Raw genomic sequence first — 20,729 nt, 5'->3', positions numbered from 1 at the left:
GGGAAAGGCCACTCTCTAGGCCAAATGTGGAGGAGTTTATTACTCAAGAGTACAGCCCTCTAAAGGTGAGTACGCTCACCTTGGTTGAAACGTCTGCGATCAGGTTCTGCTTATTTGGATCTACAAACTCCACAGGTTGGCCTTCAAACTCAATCTTCCCCAGGACGGTGCCCTGTGGAAATAAAGCAATAGATGTGTGAGCAAAGCAGAAGTTGTGAACAGTGGTGCAGGTGCTGAGAAACAAAAACTCTGTGGGGGATAGAACAGCTGCTCCAAGACTTTACTTCAACACTTCTACCACGGCTTTAGGCACCATCAAACATTTCTTAGACTTTGCCATCATCAAAAGCGGTTTAACCACCCTATATATTTGAGGCGGCAAAACAAGCAATAAAATCCATGGATATAGGGCTGGGTCAGCTGGCTAGTGGTAGCAAAGTGGATAGCTATGTAGGGGAGATCAGAATTGAGCTCCCAAGACAGCAGGCTTGTGGGCCTAGGAGCACTCCCAAAGCCAGCAGCTATTTTTGGAGTTTGGAGGTCAGGCACAGAGGCCGGGTCTACACTACAGCGGAAGGTCGACTCAGGATACACAACGACATATCTTAAATCGCGTTTCCACACTGTCCACGCAGCAGCAGGTTGACTGGAGCATTTGCCTCCCATTGGCTTCCCTTACTCCTCATGAGGAGCAGGACTACCGGTGCCCATGGGGGTGCTCTCTGAGTTCAATTTAGCGGGTCTATACTAGTCCTGCTAAATCAAACCCTGGAAGATTGACTGCGGCGGTGTTGATCTTCTGTACAGTGTAGACATAGCCAGAGAGTGCAGCCCCTCTTCTCAGCGGAGGCATGGCTGGCCCTTCCACAATGGGAGGAGGAAATCAAAGGGAGTGGAGAGGGGGTGTTATATTCCTCCCTCAAACTCCTGGCACCTTTACCTTCTGCATCCCTACACTAATGTGCGCAATAGGACTATATGCATGCTTCAAAGATACTTGTGTGCCCAGCAGGACCTGAGCTAGGCCACACACTAGGCTGAGCTCTTGCAGTTATTTCCCTATTCTTAGGAGAAGTTGGAACCCCAATCTTTTGGACACCTGTGTGTGTAAACTGTGGGTTAATTATAGCGGTAGTCACCGGAAGGGCTAGAAGCTGCTTCCTTTACGCTTACCACCTAGAACTGGACACCACATGTAGCCACCGCGGGACTGGAACAGCTGCAGTATGAACTGACATGGCAGAGTCTGTCTCACATGTCTCCATTTCACAGGAAGTGCCATTAACAAGCACTTTGGTCATTTTCCCTCTTTCTGGAACTTTGAGGCGACTTCTCTCGTCACATTTGCTGCTGTGGTTAAGTTTACGTCAGGCAAACATTCAAAAGGGCCTGTGCGACCTTCAAGAAACCAACCACTTGGGAGCACTGAAAATGGCTAAGCACTGCCTTGCAACCTCAGAAAAGCTGATTACAACCTACCTCCCCTGTGCGTGCGCGCGCGCACACACACACACACACACACAGTGTCTTATCTTGACACTGGATTACTTAATGAAACGGTGCCCCGTGTTTACTTTTACAATCCAATTTACAGCATCGCTGTTCACTTATGCATTTATCATGCTGAAACCTCTTCTCATATCCCATTGATAAACATACACCGAGTGAAATATTAAGCTAGTTTTTCAACCTGACTGAGATTAGTGAGGAAAAAGGCGACATTATGCATTTTTTAAAAACCATAAGCCAATATCTCTTGGAGTCCAACATAATGTTCATTACTACCCTACGGTGCACGCTAAGCAAATGGTTATTGAAAGCATATTTACCATGGATGAAAGGGGCACTGATCCATTAAGGGATACGTATCAAGGAAGTGGAAAATGTATTTCCATTTACAAACATACAACATTAAACAGCCTTGACTTCTATCTACAAAGCCAGGCATTTCTTTTAGTATTCTTAAGTGCAAATACTATACTAGGCAAGTCATGCACTGCTGGGCCGAGGGACTGCAGGTTGGAACTATAGCATGCAACCCGAACATCTAACAGAAAAAGAAACCAGACAGCAGCAGCTTCAGATAACTAATTACAGCAGAAAAGCCTGTGGCGCAATGATTTTTATTCAAAATGGATTTGATAATTGTTTTACCCCAGTGTGAAATGTACCTCACCATTAACCTCCTTCCACTAGCATAATATTGCACATGTCCTTCAAGGGTCAGTTCCAGGAGACCAGACAGGAATAATGGCCATAAAAATGGCTTTGTCCAAAGAAGATATAGTTAGCCTGATCTAGAAATTAGCCCTGTGCAGTGCAGCTGCTTAGATTAGAGCTGGCTCCTTCTTTGGGGGCTCTGATAGGAGTCTCATCAAGTTCTCCCTCTAGCTGTGTTTCGGCCCGACTCTGCATACCCTCAACACGCTTATACACCTGCTGGTCTGGGGGGCTTTCAGGAAGTAGCAAAACCACCTACACAGCACAGCTTGTCCTGAGTGGGAAGTGAGGAGAAGAAGGACTCAAGGATAGTGAGGGACTTTCTGTTCTGCCTTCGCTATGGGCCACTGCAGTCCCTTGGGGGTGCCGACGGCAGACTCTCATCCGGAGCAGCGCTCTGGCTGTCAGGCACTCCTTTACAGAGCAAGGCCTGGGGGCAGTGTGAGTCACATGTCCCCATGGCTGTCGGCGGGTCTCTCGGCCACTGGGGAAAGCAGAGGCTGGGCTGAATGTATTTGGAACCAGGGAGGGGGAATCGTACCTTGCCCCGAATTATTTTAGTCAGCATCCTTGTATCGATCCCACACAGAGCAGGCACCTGGAGGAAACACACGAGAGAACCCTGTCAGAGAAGAGCTGGGGGAAATGACAGACAGAGCCCCTTGCTGGACAGAGAGACACAGTCCCAGGACACACCTCTCCGTCTCTTTCCAGTTCTCTCCTTTGTGCATCCCTTCCCCTTCCCACGTCCCCTCAGAAATGGCAGGGTGCCCCAAAATATCCAGATGCGGGCTGAGCAGCAGGTCCCTCTCAATGAAATACTCATGTGGCACATGCATTTGTCTGTAGTCTGGGAGCCCCACTTTTGCCTAAGACCAGGGGGCTGGGTCCTAAGTGGATGTAAACTGATATAGCTCCACTGACAAGCCATGGACTTGCCCCTCCCCCAGTGGGACTCCATTAACTTCAATTCACTTCCTCCCAATTTATACTGGGGGGAGCAGTCTCTGACTCTTGTCTGCACCTGGAGTAGTCTGGAACAGGGGAGAGCAATAGCAGGACGAGGATGAGGATAAAGTTAACCTAACATGAAAAAACAAAGGACCACATAATCCCCACTTCCTACGTCTTTTCCCTAGCTAGTCTCGTCTGTGATTCCCCACTGCCTCAGAAGCAGGGAACCCAGAAGAAGCCCCCTGCAAACTAAAGAGAGTAGGGGTTTGGCCAGCATAAACCAAAGCTCTGAGGAGAGGAGCCGTAGCTCACTGGGAACCAGAGTCCCTCTCTCCTGCTTTCCATGATGGGGCTCAAGGGATCCCCTAAGTTTCCTCAGAACAGATATTCCACGTCGCGTATCTGCTCTGGCTGCCCAGAGGTCTCTCACCTTTTCTTCTTGCAGCCACTGCCCTAGTGTCTTGACGGCCCGCCAGTGACTGTAGTCGTTGCTGTATTCCAGCACCAGCAACCCCGAGACCTGCCAAGCAGAGAGAAGAAAATCTGTTTTGTTTTGACAGGAAACCAGGCAAACCCCATTCCCTACCCCATGGGAGGTGGCGGGGGGGGGGGAGCCTCCTGCACATGTGCATAGAGGCAGAATGGCCCACACTTAGCGGCCCATATCTTAATGGAGATAGTGAGATCAATTCCCGTCCAGTCATAATAGCACAGAGCATCTCCTGCCCTCTGCCCAGCACCGCTGGTGATCGCACACACTGCCTCTCCTCCCACATACAATCCCATCCCCTTGCGGTGGCAACTGCAGCACTGCCCGACAGAGGAGAGCCGATGGAGGAAAGCACGTGTTGTGGTGTTGGCTCTGTGACGGGGTGTCTGCCCTGCACTGGCTTACAAAGGGTTAAACCCTTCCCCCCTCAACCTCCCACACACAAGTTCCTTCGCACCCCACTTTTTGTCTTGGCAGAATGCCCACTTTTGCCAAAAAAAAGGCAAGATGGCCAGGACAGGCTTAAAAAAGGGGCTGTCCCAGCCAGAACAGGACACCCTAAAGTGAAAGCATTAACCAAACGCAGCTGACGCGTTTTAACACACCTCTCTCTTTGTTTACACTAGCGTTTACACCCCTGCTGACTCAGCACGGGAGGGCTAGCACACTTGCTAAGTACTCCTCCTTTTCCTAGCCAAGACAGAGGCTTGGCAAGAATGCAGGCCCTGCTGGATCAAGTGGCCCTCTTAGAGGACAATCAGATTTTTAAGGCCAGAAGAGAGCATTAGGTCACCTAGGTTGACCCACCAGCCTCTTCAGGAAAGATGGCCTCTGTGCTCAGATGTCTTTCTCTTGCCATGATCTGATCTTTCTACGGTGGTTTGCCTCTGGGGCTGTGTCCAGACTCCATGCCTCCGTCGACGGAGGCATGTAGATTAGCCAGATCGGAAGAGGGAAATGAAGCCGCGATTAAAATAATCGCGGCTTCATTTAAATTTAAATGGCTGCCCCGATCTGCCGATCAACTGTTTGTCGGCAGATCGGGAGAGTCTGGACGCGATGCCCCGACAAAGAAGCCTTTCTTCATCGACACAGGTAAGCCTCGTGAAACCAGGTTTACCTGTGTCGATGAAGAAAGGCTTCTTTGTCGGGGCATCGCGTCCAGACTCTCCCGATCTGCCGACAAACAGCTGATCGGCAGATCGGGGCAGCCATTTAAATTTAAATGAAGCCGCGATTATTTTAATCGCGGCTTCATTTCCCTCTTCCGATCTGGCTAATCTACATGCCTCCGTCGACGGAGGCATGGAGTCTGGACACAGCCTGGGAGGCAAAATCCCATCTGAGGCACCAGAAAGAAAGGTGAAAAAAAAAACCAACCATCTACGTTTTTCTGGAAAATTCTATCTGGCTTCCCCCCGCCCAGGGGAGGAGCCTGGAAAAGATCAGGGCACTCCCATTCACACCAGGGATTTGTATTTCTAAATTTCTCCACTGGGCTCCTTTGTCCAGTCCTGGTTTTGTGACTGCTGTTACCTTGATTCCATCCGACTCTAAAAACTTGCTGAGGCCCATTTCATCCACAGCCGCAGTGTCTGGTGCCCCGCCATTGCCCACAATGGGGTTGACCATTGTGAGAATCTGCCCCCGGTAGCTGGGATCTGTCAGGGTTTCCGTGTAGCTGAGTTAAAAACAAACAGACAAATAGTTGGGCGCGGAAAAGGCAATGTAGACCAGACAGACGTGAACTCCCATTTGCAAGACCACCCCAAGGTGGGGATGGTACGTCAAGCGGAAACTCCCAAGGAGAGCTCAATTTAAACACAGAGTGAAATTTTTGCTGAATTGAAACTCAAAACTAAGGTTTCACGTCACCTATGAGGGCAGTACTCGATTAGTATTAGCCCCAAATCAGCTAACTGCACTCAGCCTACAATTCCCACTGCAACTCCAATTGAGTAAGTAATTGTTCACTTTCACGACTGCCCTGTTGCTATGAACTGTTCAATAATTGCTGTCTTTCTCCCCAGAAATGGTTGCACTTCAGCAGTGGATGGAATTACCCTTTCATACACTTTGCTAAGCACGTACAGTACTTCAGGATGAATTTTCCCTGTCTGTATCCATAATGTATTCTTCTTTTTCTTGTTGTTTAAATGAGACGTAATTGGAAACTCCCACAGTTTACCAGATATCAGTAATTTGCAAGAACCATTTTTTATGGAACATCCGCCCCACTACCAGAAGATTCATTGTCAAATTCTTTACAAAACCCGGAATGGTTGCATGCTGATATAGACCACTCACTGCTCTCGTCAACCAAGAGAAATGATCCATCAGTTAAACAATGTCCATGAAAAATTCCTAGGTATATATTTCCTGCTCTTGTTAAATATGCATGAGATTTTCAGTGTGAACTGAAATTATAAGTGCCTGACTTGGATACACTTGGCACATATAATACATTTTATACGGCATTTTTACATTATATATCTACTATATATTTGAGTTTGTCTGGGAGCGAGCGAGTGAGTCTGTCCATCTGTCTGGTCAAGAACTCCTCCTAAACAGTAAGAGCTAAGACCACCAACTTTGGTAGGCAGCGTTTGCTTATCAGAACTGCAAGCAATATCAGGGATTGGTTGTATGTGGAGGGAGGAGGGGATGAAGCGTCCCCACTCCCATCCTCCTCCCTGTATATGGGGATGCATACAGCCATACAGAAAAGAGACAGAATCACCTAGCCAATGAAAGGGGCTGTGAGCCTCCCAAACCTCACCCGGGCATGCTTAAGGGAGGGCAGGGGGTTGCAGCTCTCCCTCATTCATACAGGAACATTGCTGGCCTGCTCCCCTTTGTCAGGGAGTGAGGGGAACGTGCATAGTTTGCTCCAGTCCTCAGTCAGGCTGGGGTGCCGGGGGCAGACGAACCTGAATTTGCCCCAGCCATAGGACAGGCACCCCCTCCTGGCTGAGCCCGCTGGAGCTTGAGCAGCCATGGAGAGGCGCTTCTCACCTGCAGTGAAAGCAGACTAGGATAGACCTCTCTCCCCAGGGCAGCCTGCAAACTGAACCCCTCATCCCCAGCCCCACCCACGAGCAACGTTTTAAATGAAGAAAAACAAACATTAATTAAAGACGTGAGCAATGCCAGAGAAATCTTCTAGCATATATACCTGACTCCTTCCTATTTGATTGTATGTTCTAGAAAACATCCTTCGTTAATGACAAAAGCCAATGTAATTAACCTTTGCAGGTTATTTGTATTCAAAAAGCACGGACAGAAAGCCATTGGGTTTGGCTGTGACACAGAGGCACAACTCTCCATTGGGATACAATGCCCCTAAAGCAAGCACAACGCCAGGGGCAGCAGGTATAACTCCAAACCGCCAGCCTGATCCGACCTAGACTCCGCCCCCAGAATGCCTACTGTAGGCACACTGGGGGGTGGAGTATTTCTGCTCCCATGGGGGAGGGGATCTTGGCTGAAGGGGCTTGCCACCGTTCATGCACAATGCCTCTTAAAGCTTGAAAGAATGATGCGAGGAATGCAACAGATGACACAAGAACAAAAGAGGCTTCACTGATCAATCCTTTCGGGGCTCATCCTACCAGACCGCGGCAAAGTCCTGCCAATCACTTCTTCTGCCAAACTATCCATGGGAAACAACCACAAAAAAAGGAGCAAACATCAAGGAAACAAAAAGGATTTTTTTTGCAAAAGTGATTTCAATTCTTCCTGCTTTTTTGAGATCAAATTAGTTTATATAACTAGTTCATATTTGTGAGCATGTCTGTGGATACTCATCTCATTCACCACAATTCAAAATGTCACTAAAAACCACTGTTGAAACATTTGAAATGACCCCAAATCACCAGACAGCCAAGTGTAGTGATGTAAAATTCCAAAACGTCTCCAGCATTCCTGCTGTGTAATGTTAAGCGAGAACTCAAGCGTTCAGTTTGTCAGAGAAAAGACAGTTTCCTGGACTAATTCCTGAGCTCATTCTGAACCTAGTCAGGATTATAGTAACCTTCAGTTCACACAGCTGGCTCAGAGTTGTGCCAACACCACACCAGCACACTCAGCGTATGTCTACACAGCAGCATTATTTTGGAACAACTGACGTTATTCCGAAATAACATAGTGCGCGTCTACACCTTTATTTTGAAATAATGTCGAGCTGGAGGACCTCTTATTCCGATTCCTGGTAATCCTCATTTTATAAGGCGTAAGGGAAGCTGAAGGAAGAACACACTTCCTTCAACTCCCTGCTGTGCAGACAGCGCCAAATGCCGAATTAAGCTATTTCCACTTCAGCTACACAATTGATGTAGCTCAAGTTGAATAGATTAATTTGACTTTAGCCCTGCTGTATAGACGTGCCCTCACTTACATACTAGTAACTTGTTACCAATCCCGGACAGGTGTCCTGTGCCTGGCAGGGACTTAAGGCTCTGATCCTGTAAAGATATCTATCTCTTCCTGCAGACCCTTATCCTGGTACAGTGTCATTAAAGTCAATCCAGGGGCAAAGAGATTCCTCTGGACACTTGAGGCTTTATTTGTTCTGGGACTTTGAGAATTAGGGAGAGTCATATGGTCCCACTCTCTGCCCAGCAACCCGTGGATGTGTAACAATCCCTGCCACATCTGTGCTGGGAGAATACTGCAAAGTCTATTTCTCTCCTCTCTACTCCCCCCGGCATTCTCTTCTCCATAGCCGTTGCCAGGACTTCATACCACCCTAAAGCAGGATGCAATTGGTCACTGGGGCTCCACCTGCAGCCCACGGACCCCCGGCTGTCTCCTTCCCCATGCGCCTCTTGTGCCCTGGGGCACCGGAGCCCCAATTTCCTATTCCTCCCCCCATTCGCGGCTGCGCCAGTTCTGGGAGTGAGGGGGAGGAGCAGAGATGGAGCATGAATTAGGTGATTCATGTGCTGCGAAAGTGCTGGCAGGGAGGGAGGAGGAGGAGGTAAGTGTAGGGCTCCAGTGCCCCAGTTCGCAACAGACGTGTGGGGGAAAGGAGCAGCCAGGGGGGTCATAGGGCCACAGGTGGAGCCCCGGTGGGCTGCAGGCTTCTGCAGCCCATTGAGGTGAAGGAGGGCCTCTCACGGTTCATGGTTGCCCAGCAGTGGTCTACACTATTCTCAGCCCCGGCCTTCCAGATGAACTTGCCGCCCAGATTTGGTCCTGTGGGAGTTCTCCATCCCTGAGGTGGCAGCCACTGTGCACTCCCTGTAGGGCCCAAGCCACTGCCCGGCCTAACTTTGCCCCTGCCGATGCTGCACCCCACACATAACGTACGTACGGCTGTGGGCACCACTCAGTAAGGAAAACGTTCCCCTTCAACCAGGACATGGGGCTTGGGGGTCAAAGTGGAGCAGGCCTGCCAGACCTGAGGTGATTGGGAGAGGGGGTTATGCCCCTGCGCAAAAAAATAAACTTTAACCTCATCTTTTCTTTCTCCCCCTTTCCGCCCCCCAGGACAGAAACAGGCCATTGCTTCCGAGCGTGTCCTCTGCATCCCCACTAGTTCATAAATTCTCACTCCGGCTTCTACTACTGAGCTGCAGTGTTGAAGGGAAATTAATCCATCAGGTATCGCTTGACTTCGGTGATGTGACAAGATTTATTGCCCATAATCTATCACAGGGAAGAGAACTCCTCTACCCTCCATCATTCTGATCTATATTAAACAGTTGTTTGTTGGCAGGTATATTAACACAGCCTGTAATTAGTGCTGTCGAAAAGCATAAATAATTGCCTTGTGATGCAAAACTTCGTGAACAGATTTCCTGTGCTGTAATTCAGTGTTCTTCCCCATGGAACTATTTAAAAACCCATCTTGTGGTGTTTGTTCCACATAGGGAGAACAGAGTTTGTGGGGGCTGGAGCAGGTGCATGAAGATTTGTGTTGAAACCTCGGCCTACAACGGGAGCTTCAATTTTACCTCAAAAACATCTCCATTCTCCCTCCCATTGATACCTGCTGCTCCTCACGACTGATCTTATTGAACCAACAAGTTTGTACTATGACGGGCTTTCTCATCTGAGATGGGCCATCCTGCAGAAAGAGCAACCGTGGTCTTGATTGATTGAGCAGTCTAGCTCCGAAGCTATAGCAGACTTGTGAGTTTCTCCATTTAAGTGGGGCAAAAAGTCCTAGTGTATTAGCGTACCTCACACTCCCCTTTAGGTGAGGGGACTCAAGAGTTCAACAGCATGTTTGATCCCTGCATGTGTCACCACTTGTAACGATGCGACAGTTGATCTTCCAGCATTCAATTTAGTACGTCTAGTAAGGACCCACTAAATGAAATGCTGAGGAAACCCCCACTGGTGCATGTGAGGACAGCCCCAAAGCTAATGTTAAGGTACATTATTTATGTAGTTGGAATTGCATACCTTAAGCCAACCTTCAGCTATAGTGTTGACCTGCCCTCAGAGACAGTAGCAGACTCATATAGCATTACACGGGACCTCACCACTAGAGGGAAACGAAGTCACAGGTATGCGTGCTATTAAGTAGTTACCATGTTTCAACTCAGAGGTGGCGGAATTTCAAAGCTGAGTGAAGAGATTTGCCACAGTTATCAGTTTGTAAAACAGGGCTGGCATGATATAATATTTCAGAAAAGCCCTGTGAACACTGACCCTTTGTGCTTTCTCCCATGATGCTGCCAATCACACTTGAGAGGAGTGCCCTAAAAATATCCAACTACCTTGTTTTTCACTTTCAGGTCCCCACACTCTCCTTTCTCATGATGCACACCAAAACTTGTCAAGAGTCAGGCTACTAGCGTACCTTACTCTGCCTGACATGGTGATCAATATTGTTTCATTGTGTCTTGGTACACCCAGTTAGTCTGTCAATAGCCATGTGTTGACTCTTGTCTTATACAGCTTGAACCTCTCGGCTGTGTCTACACTGGCATGAATTTCCGGAACTGCTTAAAACGGAATACTATTCCATTTTCAGTTTTTCCGGAAAAGGAGCATCTACATTGGCAGGCTGCTTTTCCGGAAAAGCCCTTTTTCCGGAAAAGCATCTGTGGCCAATGTAGACGCGCTTTTCCGGAAAAGAGCCTCGATCGCCATTTTCACGATCGGGGCTTTTTTCCGGAACAGTCTACACCGAGCTGTCTACACTGGCCCTTTTCTGGAACAGTGTTCTGGAATAAGGACTTATGCCCGAGTGGGAGCAGAATAGTTTTTCTGGAATAGTGGCTGATTTTGTACAATAGAGCATCGTTGCTGTTCCGGAAATTCAAGGGCCAGTGTAGACAGCTCGCAGCTTATTCCGGAAAAGCGGCTGATTTTCCGTAATAAGTGGCCCAGTGTAGACACAGCCCCCTAGTCTGGCACTCTCTGGTCCAGCAACATCTGTGGCCCAGCATGATTTCAGTTAGCCAGATGTCCATTTATCATGGGTGTGGCCAAGTTTCTCGCAGTCCCATAAAGTTTGTTTACAGCCACCAGTCCTGGTTCTCAGTGTTCTGCTGTTATTTAGCTCTAATTTAGCCCTAAATGTCCTCCAACAGCCCAGTAAGCAGTGGACGTGTTGGTAATGCTGCTAGACAATATTGAGCTCCCATGGTCTGGAAAATTCTCTGGTTCTGAACCCGTCAGGTCCCAAAGGTGCCGGACTGGAAAGGTTCAATCTGTGCTTAGATTGCAAGCTCTTTGAAGTAGAGACTGCCTTTTGTTTCTACACAACTAGGGTTCCTACACATTATGGTAATACAAACAATATATTATTTAATTAAATAATATGAATTAATTACTAATAATAATCATGATGATGATGAATACTCAGCTGTTTTTCTCTCTTTTTTTTTTCTAGTTGAATGCTCTGTTATAAAAAAGCATCCCTACTTAATGTATCCCTTGTGTTTGCCTTACCCAGCAAGACCTGTGTTGAAGACCACTTCACCGGCTGCAGATGACGGGTGGCCAAAGGAATAGCCCTTCATCTTCGTTCCATCGTCTAGCACCAAGTTTGCCGTCTGAGCCTAGAGAAATAAGTTGCATGATGACTCTCACGTCTATACTTTAAGTAAGCACACTCTACAGTTAGGAAAAGACTTGAGGTTAATATGAAACATCCAAGGCACATGGCTCCCATGCCATCTGTGACACAAAGCACAAATTCCCTTCTCCCTAAGAAATTGCCTGCTCTCTTCTCTCCCTTTAGATGCCTCCCAAATGCTCCCTGCTCCCATGATGCTTACAGAGCACAGTCAGCTGACAACAGCTCAGTAGGCGAAAAGTGAAATTAAATACAGTTAGGCTAGAAATAAACGTGCTTGATGGAGCATTTTGCCTCCACCTACCCAGACTGTTTGTTTATTTCATCCACCTGCTGGATCTTGCAGTTAAGTGGGATTATACATACTTGAAGCAAGTTACTGTCTCTACTGTGTATTTGTTCAGGGCTTGATCTGACAAGGCTGTGTCTAGACTACATGGCTCCGTCAACGGAGCCATGTAGATTAGGATTATAGGCAAAGGCAAATGAAGCCATGATTTAAATGATCGTGGGTTCATTTAAATTTACATGGCTATCATGCTGAGCCGACAAACAGCTGATCCGCTGTTTGTCGGCTCAGCGCGCTAGTCTGGATGCTCCCCAGCCGACATCAAAGCCCTTTGTCGACAGCCCCGGTAAACCGCATCCCACAAGCAATAACGGGGCTGCTGACAGAGGGCTTTGATGTCGGCAGGGGAGCATGCAGACTAGCGCTCTGAGCGGACAAACAGCTGATCAGCTGTTTGTCGGCTCAGCATGGCAGCCATGTAAATTTAAATGAACCCACGATCATTTAAATCGTGGCTTCATTTGCCTTTGCCTATGTGTCTAATCTACATGGCTCCATCGATGGAGCCATGTAGTCTAGACACAGCCCAAAATGCTGAGCACACTGGCCACAATCCAACAAAATATGCAAATGCAGGTGTAGCGTACACTTCGATGCTTCAAATTAAGCATGCGCTTAAGTGACTTACTGGATTTGGGTCAGAGTGCTAAATGCCTGGCAGGGTCCAGCTCTCAGGACATATGGAGTGCCATTCTGGATCAAACCTTGGTCCATTTTGCCCAGCCTCCAACAATGGCTGACTCTGGATGCTTCAGAGGCAGATGCAAGAGACCCCACGTGAGATATTTATGGATACAAAACGCTAATTCAAACTAGTTTTTTAGTCTGGATCCGTTAGTTCGAATTAGCTTAGTTCGAATTAACTAATTTGAACTAAGTTAGTTCGAATTAACATTGTAGTGTAGACGTACCCTTAGGGACTACTTTGCACTTCGGGTCTCATCCAACCCTGGAGCCTTGCAATGGGGTGGCTTGAGGACTGGGGCGAACTTACCCTGATTATCGTGCTGATGATGCCAGAATAAAAGCATCAGGAAGCTGCAGGGGTGGGGGAGGCTATGAATATGTGTCTATGCCTGTGGAGAGCGAGGTTACGTCTTCCCTAGAAATGCTACAGGGGTGCTGCCGGAACACATCAGCACAGATGCTTGTGCGAGGGATAGATAGGGCTCTCCCGTCCTCATGGTCAAGTCATCCCTTGAGATGCAGGAGCTAGGTCAACAGAAACTTGGTCCATTTTGCCCAGCCTCCAACAACGGCTGGCTCTGGATGCTTCAGAAGAAGATGCAAGAGACCCCACGGGAGATATTTCTGGAATAACACATCCTGGGAAAGAGTTTCTTCCTAATCTCAATGAGTTCCCAACCTTTTTGAGCATTTGGACCTCTTTTCAATCTATTAAAATTTCATCCTCTCCCCCCTCCCCCCCCCCATCCTGGGAGGAAAGGAAAAGGAAAGAGAGAAAAGAAAAGCAAGGATTGGGCCCACCTTAAACTTTCTATGGACTGCCTTCAGTACCAGCATGGACCACCAGGGGTCCACAGACCCTTGGCATGCTCTCCCCCTGGGGAGATTCAGCTGAAGGGCATCGCTTGGGGGGTGGGTTTTTCACACCCTTGAGTGACCTAGCTGGGTTGACCTAACATTTTAGTGCACGGCTGGCCTAAGAAAAGTCCTGCAGGGCCCTGACTCAGCAGAGAGGAAGGACAAACTCCAGGTGAGGTGCTGGGAGGCAGAAAGGGAGGACGAGGTTGTGTTCAGCTGAAACTAAGCGGAGGGCTGAGTGAGTGTGCACTCTGTTTGGGAAGACTGCAGTATTTTGGATAATCAGGAGAGAGCCACAAAACTGACACAGAACTGGATGGGAGGACTGAGCCAATTGGACACCAGGAAGGGGCTGTTTAATTTCCTTTGGACTCTGGTGGAGTTTGTGTGCAGAGCCCTGAGGAAGGGGGGAAATGAGGCAGGGTGTGGTCAAGGTACCCCTGGCCACAAGGTGGCACTGTAAAGGCAGCTGATCCCACAATGGGCATTTGAACATAACCGTCATCTAAGCTGTAACTATCAATGCCATTTTGCGAAAGTAGCACTGACAATTCCGGGGGTGTTTTTTGTCGCTTGTCGGTCGCTTTCCCAAGAAAGCTACAATGATCATGGGTACTATGTCTTGGTTTAAAATGACCTGAACCTCAAGCTAAAAAACATCCATTCAGAGTACAGGCACGGTTTCTATGGCTTACGGCTTCAGGATCTGAGCCAAACAAGACTGAAATGGTTGGGTATGGTATTCTGGGTGGGCCATCTCTAATCGCTGCAGTTTGACATGCCTTCTTCCATCCGAAGTGCTAGGAGGGGACATATGAGTTATCAAGAAGCCCTGTACTTGAAGAGAGATTAAAAAGTCTTGGGCTTTTCAGCTTAGAAAAGAGGATACTAAGGGGGGGATAGGATAAAGGTCTATAAAACCATGAGTGGTGTGGAAAAAGTGAATAAGGGAAAGTTATTTACTTGAGTACAATATAAGAACTAGAGGTCACCAAATGAAATTAATAGGCAGCAGGTTTAAAACAAATAAAAGGAAGTTTTTCTTCATTCAGTGCACAGTCAATCTATGGAAATCCTTGCCAGAGGATGTGGTGACAACTAGGTCTTTAACAGAGTTCAAAAAAGAGCAAGATAGATTCATAGAGGTTAGCTCCATCAATGGCTATTAGCTAGGATGGGTAGGAATGGTGTCCCTAGCTTCTGTTTCTCTGCGGGGGGGGAGAGATCATGTGAGGATTACCTGTTGTGATCCCTCCCTCTGGAGCATCTGAAATTGGCCACTGTTGGCAGACAGGACACTGGGCTAGATGAACCTTTGGTCTGACCCAGTATGGCCATTCTTATGCACAGGTGTTTCTCTAATTATATCACCAAATTTGTATTCCATTCCCAGCCTCGTGAAAGTCAATCACTGCACACCCACGCAACCGATCTAATTTTCAAAGGTAGGAATTATGCCAAAAGAGACTGCTGTGGCTATGGACCGGTGACCAGCCACGTTCATTTCACAATTACCACTCCTGCTCAGAGGAGGATTTCAAAGCTATTTATGGCATTGATTAAGCCACAACATTCTTGTGGGGCAGATACGTGCAGCAATCCCCATGAGAAAGCGAGCATTTCTTATCAGTGGCGGCTGGCACGATTTCAGCTTTCACCTTTGCTTCAGCTATATCTCTGCGGTAAGCGTGCAGTCACAGGTAGCGAAGGTGAGCGCTGTAATGCTTGGTGGAATAATGGTCTATTTTACAGCTGGGCCAATGAGGACAGAGAGGTTATTTGAGGTGCCCACAGTCCCATGAGCCATTGGAGCTCTGGGAAGAGTTACGCCAATGATTCCTCATTCCGAGCATTCACCACTAGGCACTATGCCCATCCCTGGAGCTGAGTAAGGAATTGGCAGTCCCCTTCTGGTGGCGGAGCACTGAGTGCAGTCAAAATACCACAGTCGGGACTCAAAGGGTATGACTAGACTACATGGCTCTGTCGACAGAGCCATGTAAACTAGTTTACCTGATATAGTCAATGAAGTGGAAATTTGAATAATCCCTGCCTCATTAAAATTAAAATGGCCACCGCGCTGTGCAGACAATCAGCTGATCCGGCACAGCGCGGGAGCCTAGACACAGATTGATCGACAAGGGAAGCCTTTGTTGACCACTCCTGTAAACCTCATTTGCACATCCCTGACACATTATGACCAAGGAGTGCTAGCCTTTTTGCGATGGGCTTGAAGGGATCACCTCGAGAACAGCCATGCTGTGCAAGAACAGGGTGGGGGTGACCTCTTCTGGTCTGTGCACATCAGTGACTGTCCACACCAAACCCGCCGGCCCTCTTGGCAAACATGAGCATGCACACAACGAGGACTGCAGTTTGCAAGCACCTTTCACCTCATGTTTTCAGAAGCAGAAGCTAACGAGCCCCTCCTAGCAAGTCGCTGACCACACCTGCCTACAAACCAAGTTCTGCTGCTCAGCGCTCTGCTGTGTGCTGGACCGCACTGGTCGGTGCTCCCTTGAGAATGAAAAATTCAGCCTGGCCCCAAACACAGGTGCTTCCTGCTCTAACATGCTCCATTCACTGGGAAAGAGGTACCCAGCTGGTTTTTACAATGTAGCTTCTGTACAGTCTGCTTGGGACTTTTATCTCCAACGCAGCTGTGGAGTCTCTGCCCCTGCTCCAGCAGTTAGACTTTCCCAGATTGGAAGGTGAAGAAAACGTAGATGGGACAAAATGTGTAACAAGCGCGTGCACCGATAGGGCACAGCTCGAGGCATAGAGGCACACCCGGTTAGAGGACCGAACAGGAGGACCCAGGCTGCGTGAGTGAAACACACAGGATGAGATGTGGAGGATCCTGGAGGAGCAAACAGCACTGAGGAGGCACCTGAGAGAGGTGGAGGAAAAACAGTTGGACAACAGCCCCCCGCTTTGATAAACACCTGTCTTCCTGGCGTTCTGCATCCCCCTCTCCCAGACGTCCGAGAATGCGGGGGGGAAGAGGGCAGGCGAGAAGGTCCGGCAAGCCATTCACTCGACTCCGAGGGACAGCTCATGGAGCAGAAGACTGTCGTTTCCACAGCTTTGATTGCTGCCCAGGGCAACTGCAGTGTCTTCGTGCCTCTCCCCCTGAGCAACCAGACCCTGGTTATGCCCACGACTCCTTTTCCAGTCAGTGTTGTCTATGTTCTCCATGTTGGCTGTTCTATAGCCAAGGAACTGTGATGTGACTGGAATAACAGAGACTCGGTGGGGTAACTCGCCTGACTGGAGTGCTGTCATGGATGGGTATAAATGCTTCAATAAGGACAGGAGAGGGAGAAAAGGAGGAGGAGTTGCACTTTTGGTAAGAGAGCAGTATGATTGTGCAGAGCTCCAGTATGAAACTGGAGAAAAGCCTGTTGAGGATCTAGTCTAGATTAGAGGTGAAAGCAACATGAGTGGTGGACATCTTCTGGAGACCACCAGACCAGGAGGATGAGGTAGATGAGGCTTTCTTCAGACAACTAACAGATGTATCCAGATCACAGGCCCCCTGGTTCTCATGGGGGCTTTCCCTCTGCTGGGAGAGCAATACAGCGATGCATGGACAACTCAGGAAGTTTTGGGAGAATGTGGAGAACAACTTCCTAGTGCAGATGCTGGAGGAACCAAGCAAGGGTCATGCGCCTCTTGACCTGCTGCTCACAAACCAGGAAGAATTGGTAGGGAAAGCAGAGGTAGATGGTAACCTGGGCAGCAGTGACCATGAGATAGTTGAGTTTAGGATCCTGAAGGAAGGAGAATGGCAGAATATGGACCCTGGACTTCAGAAAAGCAGATTTTGACTCTTTAGGAGAACTGATGGGCAGGATCCCCTGGGAAGCTAATATGAGGGGGAAAGGAATCCAGGAGAGCTGGAGAGCTGTATTTTAAAGAAGCCTTATTGAGGGCACAGGAACAAAGCATCCCGATAAGCAGAAAGAACAGCAAATATGTCAGGTGACCAGGTTGGCTTAACAGAGCTTAAACACAAAAGGGAAGCTGACAGGAAGTGGACAGATGACTCGGGAAGAATATAAATATATTGCTTTAGAACGCAGGGGTGAAATCCGGAAAGCCAAAGTGCAATTGGAATTGCAGCTAGCAAGAGATGTGAAAGATAACAAGAAGGGTTTCTACAGGTATGTTAGGGTACATCTACACTGCACACTTATTTGGGAATAAGCTATTCCAGAAGAAATACTCTGAAATAGCTTCTTTCAAATAGCCCATCTACACCACAGGGAAGCCTCAAAATTAGTCCAAGACAGGTTTCCCTAATGTGGACTTGCTACCTCAATTTAGAGCCCCAGGAGGTACTGAGGAATAATTATTTTGAATGTCCCTGGGGATGAGCTATTTCAAAATAGCAGCAGTGGAGTGTCCACACTATGGCTATTCCAAAACAGCTGTTTCAGAAGAGGCGTTATTCCTCGTGGAACGAGGTTTACAGAAGTTGGAATAAGCCCTCCGTTATTTTGAATTTTTTTCGCAATAACAGAATTGCTGTGTAGATGCTTGCATTGTTATTTCGGAATAACGTCTGTTATTTTGAAATAACTGTGCTGTGTAGATGCACCCTTGGCAGCAAGAAGACCAAGGAAAGTGGGGGATGTTTACTTAATAGAGAAGGCAACCTAGTGATAGACGATGTGGGAAGAGCTGAAGTACTCAAGGCTTTTCTTGTCTCCATCTTCACAGACAAAGTCAGCTCCCAGACTGTAGCACCGTACAGCACAGTATGGGAAGAAAGTGGACAGCCCTCAGTCATGAAAGAGCAAGGTAAGGACTATATAGAAAAACTGAACATGCGCCAGTCCATGGGGCCAAATCTAATCCATTTGGGGCGCTGAGAGGGTTGGCTGATGTGACTACAGAGCCACTGGCCATTATATCTGAAAACTCTTGACAATCGGGAGAGGTCCCAGATGATTGGAAAACAGAAAATGTTTCCAAAAAGGGGAGGAAGGAGGATCCAGGGAATTACAGACGGGCAGGTCCTCAAGGAATCCATTTTGAAGCACTTGGAGAAGAGGCAGATGATCGGGAACAGTCAACATGGATTCCCCCAGGGCAAGTCATAGTTGTCAATAAGGATGTTAAAATGCAATTGTAACCACACGCCTAGCATGGTTACTGAGCAAGGCGAGTGGTACCTAGACCACAGCAACAGTTAAGCTAAAGAGACCTCTACAGCACGGGCTGGGAGCCAGCTGGCTTTTAGCGCAGAGGGTAGAGGCTCCTATACTCAACTCCAGAGGTCCCAGGTTCAAATCCGCCTGGTAGTGGTTACACAATTATCTGGCTAATTGTATAGTCGAGACAATTTGTATCGATATACGATTAGTCGATAAGTGCCACTGTGTTTTAAATGTAGATATGCTGGAGGGTAGAAATAGGGTGCAAAGAGACCTAGACAAATTAGAGGATTGGGCCAAAAGAAATCTGATGAGATTGAACAAGGACAAGTGCAGAGTCCTGCACTTGGGGCAGAAGAATCCCATTGCTACTAGATACCAGAAACAACGGCTAGACAGAAGTTGTGCCGACAAAGACCTGGAGAGCACTAGAGCTGAGAAGCTGGATTTGAGTCAGTGTGTCCTTGTTGCCAGGGCTAACAGCATACTGGGTGCATTAGTCAGAGCATTGCCAGCAAATTGAGAGAAATGATTATTCTCCTGCATTCAGCACCGATAAGGCCACATCTGAAATAATGCATCCACACACACACTACAGAAACAATGTGGACAAACTGGAGAGTCCAGCAGAAGTGATGAAACAAAAATGATTAGAGGGCTGGAGGACAAGACCTACATGGAGAGGCTGAGGGATTTAGCTTATTCAGTTTGCAGAAGAGAAGAGTGAGGGGGGATTTGAGAGCAGCCTTCAACTTCCTGAAGAGGGGTTCCTAAAAGGATGGAGCCAGGCTATTCCCAGTGATGGCAGATGGCTTCAGGGCCTAGAACAGCAGTGTAGACATTCCAGCTTGGGCTAGAATCCAGGCTCTGAGACTCTCCTCACCTCCCAGGTTTCAGAGCCCGGGCTACAGTGAAAGCAAGAATCTCCATGCTGCTGTTTTTAGAGCCAAGTTTTATGGCTGTGGGAACTTTTTATTTGTTTTCTCTGTGTAGCGGTTCCCTTCCAGGCTCCCTGGGTCTATCAGATTCACTGTGGAGGAGATTTCTATTTAAAAACTGGGTCATTTTAGAGTAGCCACCCCTGAACAGTCCAGGATGTGGCTTGTGTGTCCTGGTACCATTTGACAAGACCTGATGTCCCTTTTTTTTTTAATCCGGGGTGGGGGCGGGGGGAAGAGGCAGGACAGGGTGTGGGATCCGGAGGGTCCAGCTACCAGCCATTAGGAAGGTGGCAGCTCTAAATCCTTTCCACTCCATGTGGTATTTTTCTGAATAAGAAGTTTCTTTGGTAGCCTGCGCTAAAATTTCACCTCCAGCCACAGCTGTTAAGTGCACTGGCTGCTGTTTAGCTAGCATCCCTTTGCCCAGCAGGGACCAATGCTGTCTGGGTATAGCTTGCAAAGTACCTTAAGACCCTTCTGGATTTATTAATTATTACAGTAACTCTTCACTTAAGATCATCCTGGTTAACACTGTTTCACTTAGCTTGCTGGTCTGTTCAAGAAGGTGCTAGTTCTGAGTTGCACAATGTTCAGTTCTAAGGTTGTCTGACTCACCCTCTCGCCTGCCCGAGAGTGGAGATGGGGCACAGGGCCTTACCCCACACCACCCACGATCTACTTCGCTGTGCCCCTGCCTCAACCAAGCTTCACACCCACCATTGCTGTCTACACTATTAAATTGATTTAAAACTTATTCTGTCTAGACATATAATGTCTCTGGTCTGAGAAAAAAAAATTGCCTGGAACCTAATTTCCCCCCTCTCCCCCGCCCCACCTCCATTTACATTACTTCTCTAGGGGGAAACTGGATTCACTTAACATTGTTTTGCTTCAAGTAGCATTTTTCAGGAACATAACTGCAATGTTCAGGATGGCTTGTTACTCTATTGGTAGCTTTTCTGTATACTTGCAATGGCACATACCGTCGTCAATTACACCAGCATGCCATTCCACGAGGCACTTCCAAACCACG

General features: G+C 47.9%; 1 protein-coding gene across 1 annotated transcript in view; it reads right to left on the bottom strand.

The window, feature by feature from the left end:
* The window catches only part of CPS1 (carbamoyl-phosphate synthase 1), a 288,535-nt gene that overhangs the window by 100,468 nt on the left and 167,338 nt on the right, over positions 1–20,729 (bottom strand). Inside the window, exons 3-7 of the mRNA XM_075933931.2 lie at positions 11,573–11,682; positions 5,201–5,345; positions 3,605–3,694; positions 2,762–2,818; positions 80–172 (exon numbers count right to left, since the gene is read on the bottom strand). Of these exons, the coding sequence (XP_075790046.1) occupies positions 80–172; positions 2,762–2,818; positions 3,605–3,694; positions 5,201–5,345; positions 11,573–11,682 (495 nt within the window). The remainder of the gene's footprint in view (positions 1–79; positions 173–2,761; positions 2,819–3,604; positions 3,695–5,200; positions 5,346–11,572; positions 11,683–20,729) is intronic.

The sequence above is a fragment of the Pelodiscus sinensis genome, chromosome 7 (genome assembly GCF_052426305.1).
Source record: "Pelodiscus sinensis isolate ZL-2025 chromosome 7, ASM5242630v1, whole genome shotgun sequence".
NCBI classification, from domain to species: Eukaryota; Metazoa; Chordata; order Testudines; family Trionychidae; genus Pelodiscus; species Pelodiscus sinensis.
Note: the sequence above shows the minus strand (reverse complement) of the source record. Positions and strands in the feature narration are given on the sequence as shown.